The sequence below is a fragment of the Dermacentor silvarum genome, chromosome 3 (genome assembly GCF_013339745.2).
Source record: "Dermacentor silvarum isolate Dsil-2018 chromosome 3, BIME_Dsil_1.4, whole genome shotgun sequence".
NCBI classification, from domain to species: Eukaryota; Metazoa; Arthropoda; class Arachnida; order Ixodida; family Ixodidae; genus Dermacentor; species Dermacentor silvarum.
Window position 1 is genome coordinate 164,210,313 of NC_051156.1, and position 2,278 is coordinate 164,212,590.

At 47.7% G+C, this 2,278-nt stretch overlaps 1 protein-coding gene across 1 annotated transcript in view; it reads left to right on the top strand.

Annotated features, from left to right (window-relative positions):
* Positions 1 to 1,500: 1,500 nt before the first annotated feature.
* The window catches only part of LOC125944398 (ketosamine-3-kinase-like), a 14,084-nt gene continuing 13,306 nt past the window's right edge, over positions 1,501 to 2,278 (top strand). Inside the window, 1 exon segment of the mRNA XM_049664830.1 lies at positions 1,501 to 1,560. Within this exon segment, the coding sequence (XP_049520787.1) occupies positions 1,501 to 1,560 (60 nt within the window).

Below are 2,278 nucleotides of genomic sequence, written 5' to 3' on the forward strand. Positions count from 1 at the left end.
TTGGAATTTAGTCCGGCGTCTGCGCCTCGTTCACCGGGGTCTGTGACAATATTTCTGGCGTCCGCGACAGGACCTTTCTGGTGCAAATTGTGTGTCCATAGTAGGGAGAAAGAGCCTAGGGTCGTTTACATTGCTATTGTAAACGATTTTCAGTGTTGCACCACGTTTCGCTAACTTGTGTGCAGAGAGCAGTTCGATTGTTGAAATCTAGGCAGATATTTTTTGCACGCGGCTAGATTTTGGAAGGGCATTATGGATCTTGAGAAATTAGTTGCCCTTGGTGAGAAGATGGGTCTTTCCGGAGCGGAACTACGGAAGTGGGTTAGCCAGAAGGAAAAATAAGCTCTAGAAAGAGAGAGAGAAAGGCTAGCGGCCGAAAGGGCCAAAGAAGAAAGAGAGGCGATGGAGCGAAAAGAAGAAAGAGAAGCAAAGGAGCGACAGATAAGAGAAGAAAGAGAAGCGAAAGAGCGACAGATAAAAGAAGAAAGAGAGGCAATGGAGCGAAAAGAACAAAGAGAAGCTGAATTAGCTGAGAGAGAAAGACAGAGACAGCATGAGTTAGAACTCGAACGACTTCGATTGCAGCAGCGTACAGACGCTCCCGCCCAGGCAAGAGTCGATAGCACTGAAAAGGAAGAAACTAGCTTCCGTCTGAACCCAAGCAAACTGCTTGTGACATTCGATGAAAGAAAAGATGATCTGGATGCTTACTTGCACAGATTTGAGACAGTTGCTAAAAGCCAGAATTGGCCAGAGGATCAATGGGCCACTGCGTTGAGCACGTGTTTGAGTGGCGAAGCACTTAGTGTGTACGGTCGGCTGACGCCGACCGATGCCTCTAATTATGGAAGGGTGAAAGCTGCTTTACTGAAAAGATTTAGGTTCACCGTAGAAGGCTTCCGAGATAAGTTTAGGACTGGAAAGCCAGCCGATGGCGAGACTGCCACGCAGTTTGCCGCGCGGCTCAGTCACTATTTTGATAAGTGGACCGAACTTTCAGAGACTGCACAGGAGTACGGTGCGCTTAGAGAGCTTCTGATCAAGGAGCAGTTCCTCATCAGTTGCCACCCGAGCCTGTCTCTCTATCTGAAAGAAAGGAAAGCTAAAACGCTTCAAGATATGTTGGAATTGGCAGACCAATTTTTGGAAGCACAGGGAGGCACCAATCTCTCCAAGATCAGAAAAGAGGAGCCAGAGGATGCAAAGAAACCGGCATCCGATGAAAGGAGAAACCCTCCGAAGCCTGTTCCGAGGTGTTATCTTTGTAACCGACTAGGCCATCATGCTAGCAGTTGTCGGACCAACTTTACGCGCCCCAACGAGGTTAAATGTTTTAAATGTGGGCGAACGGGGCACAAAGCCGATTCATGTCGCAACGGAGTGAAGGAAACTCCCCAAGCATCCTGTGTGTATGCCCCACCAAAACATCAAGAAGAAGACATAAACGACGGCTTTGTAGAACTTCGAGACGGAAAAAGAATTCCGGTCGTTAATGCGGTGATGACCCAACGCCCCGAATTTCCCGCAAGGGAATGCCTGTACATGCCGGAAGAATGGCAGGCAAACAAATTACGGTGTTACGAGATTCCGGCACCAGCACAGTGATCGTGCGGAGGGACCTGGTCAAAGACGGAGAGCTCACGGGCGAAACCAGTTTGGTCTACCTAGTCGATGGTACGGTTAGGAAGCTTCCTGAAGCCAAGATTGAGGTCGATACCCCATATTACAGTGGGAATGTCACTGCGCTTTGCATGGACAACCCACTGTACGACCTAATCATAGGAAACGTCGAGGGAGTTCGCGCCCCAGACGATCCGAAACCATTGGAAGAAGAGCCGAAGACCGAACCCTCGACGATTGAAGAGGCACGCGGAAATCCATCAGCAGCTGTCGAGAGCACCGTGGCAGCAGACAACCGAACTCAAACAAAGGTTCAGACAAAACCTTTCCAGCTCCTTTCCACGCCCAATTCCGAAAATAAACCGACCGGGACCCATAACCACGCGAAACACTACTCTCGAAAGACCAAGGACCGGAAATTTAAATTTAAGAGCCGTTGACGATTATCCGTGGTGCAAAGCGTTTTTTTTGATTGAGTGCACCGAGTTTTTATTTATGTATCATGGACATTGTGTTTGTTTGTGTTCTGTAAACTACCCTGTCATAGTTTTGTATACTTGTTGCACATGTTATACTTCAAATGTTTGCCTTGTTACGCGAGATATGTATTTTTGTATAGTACAAGTGTAACTGTTACGTGAGAGATGTATTATGATAA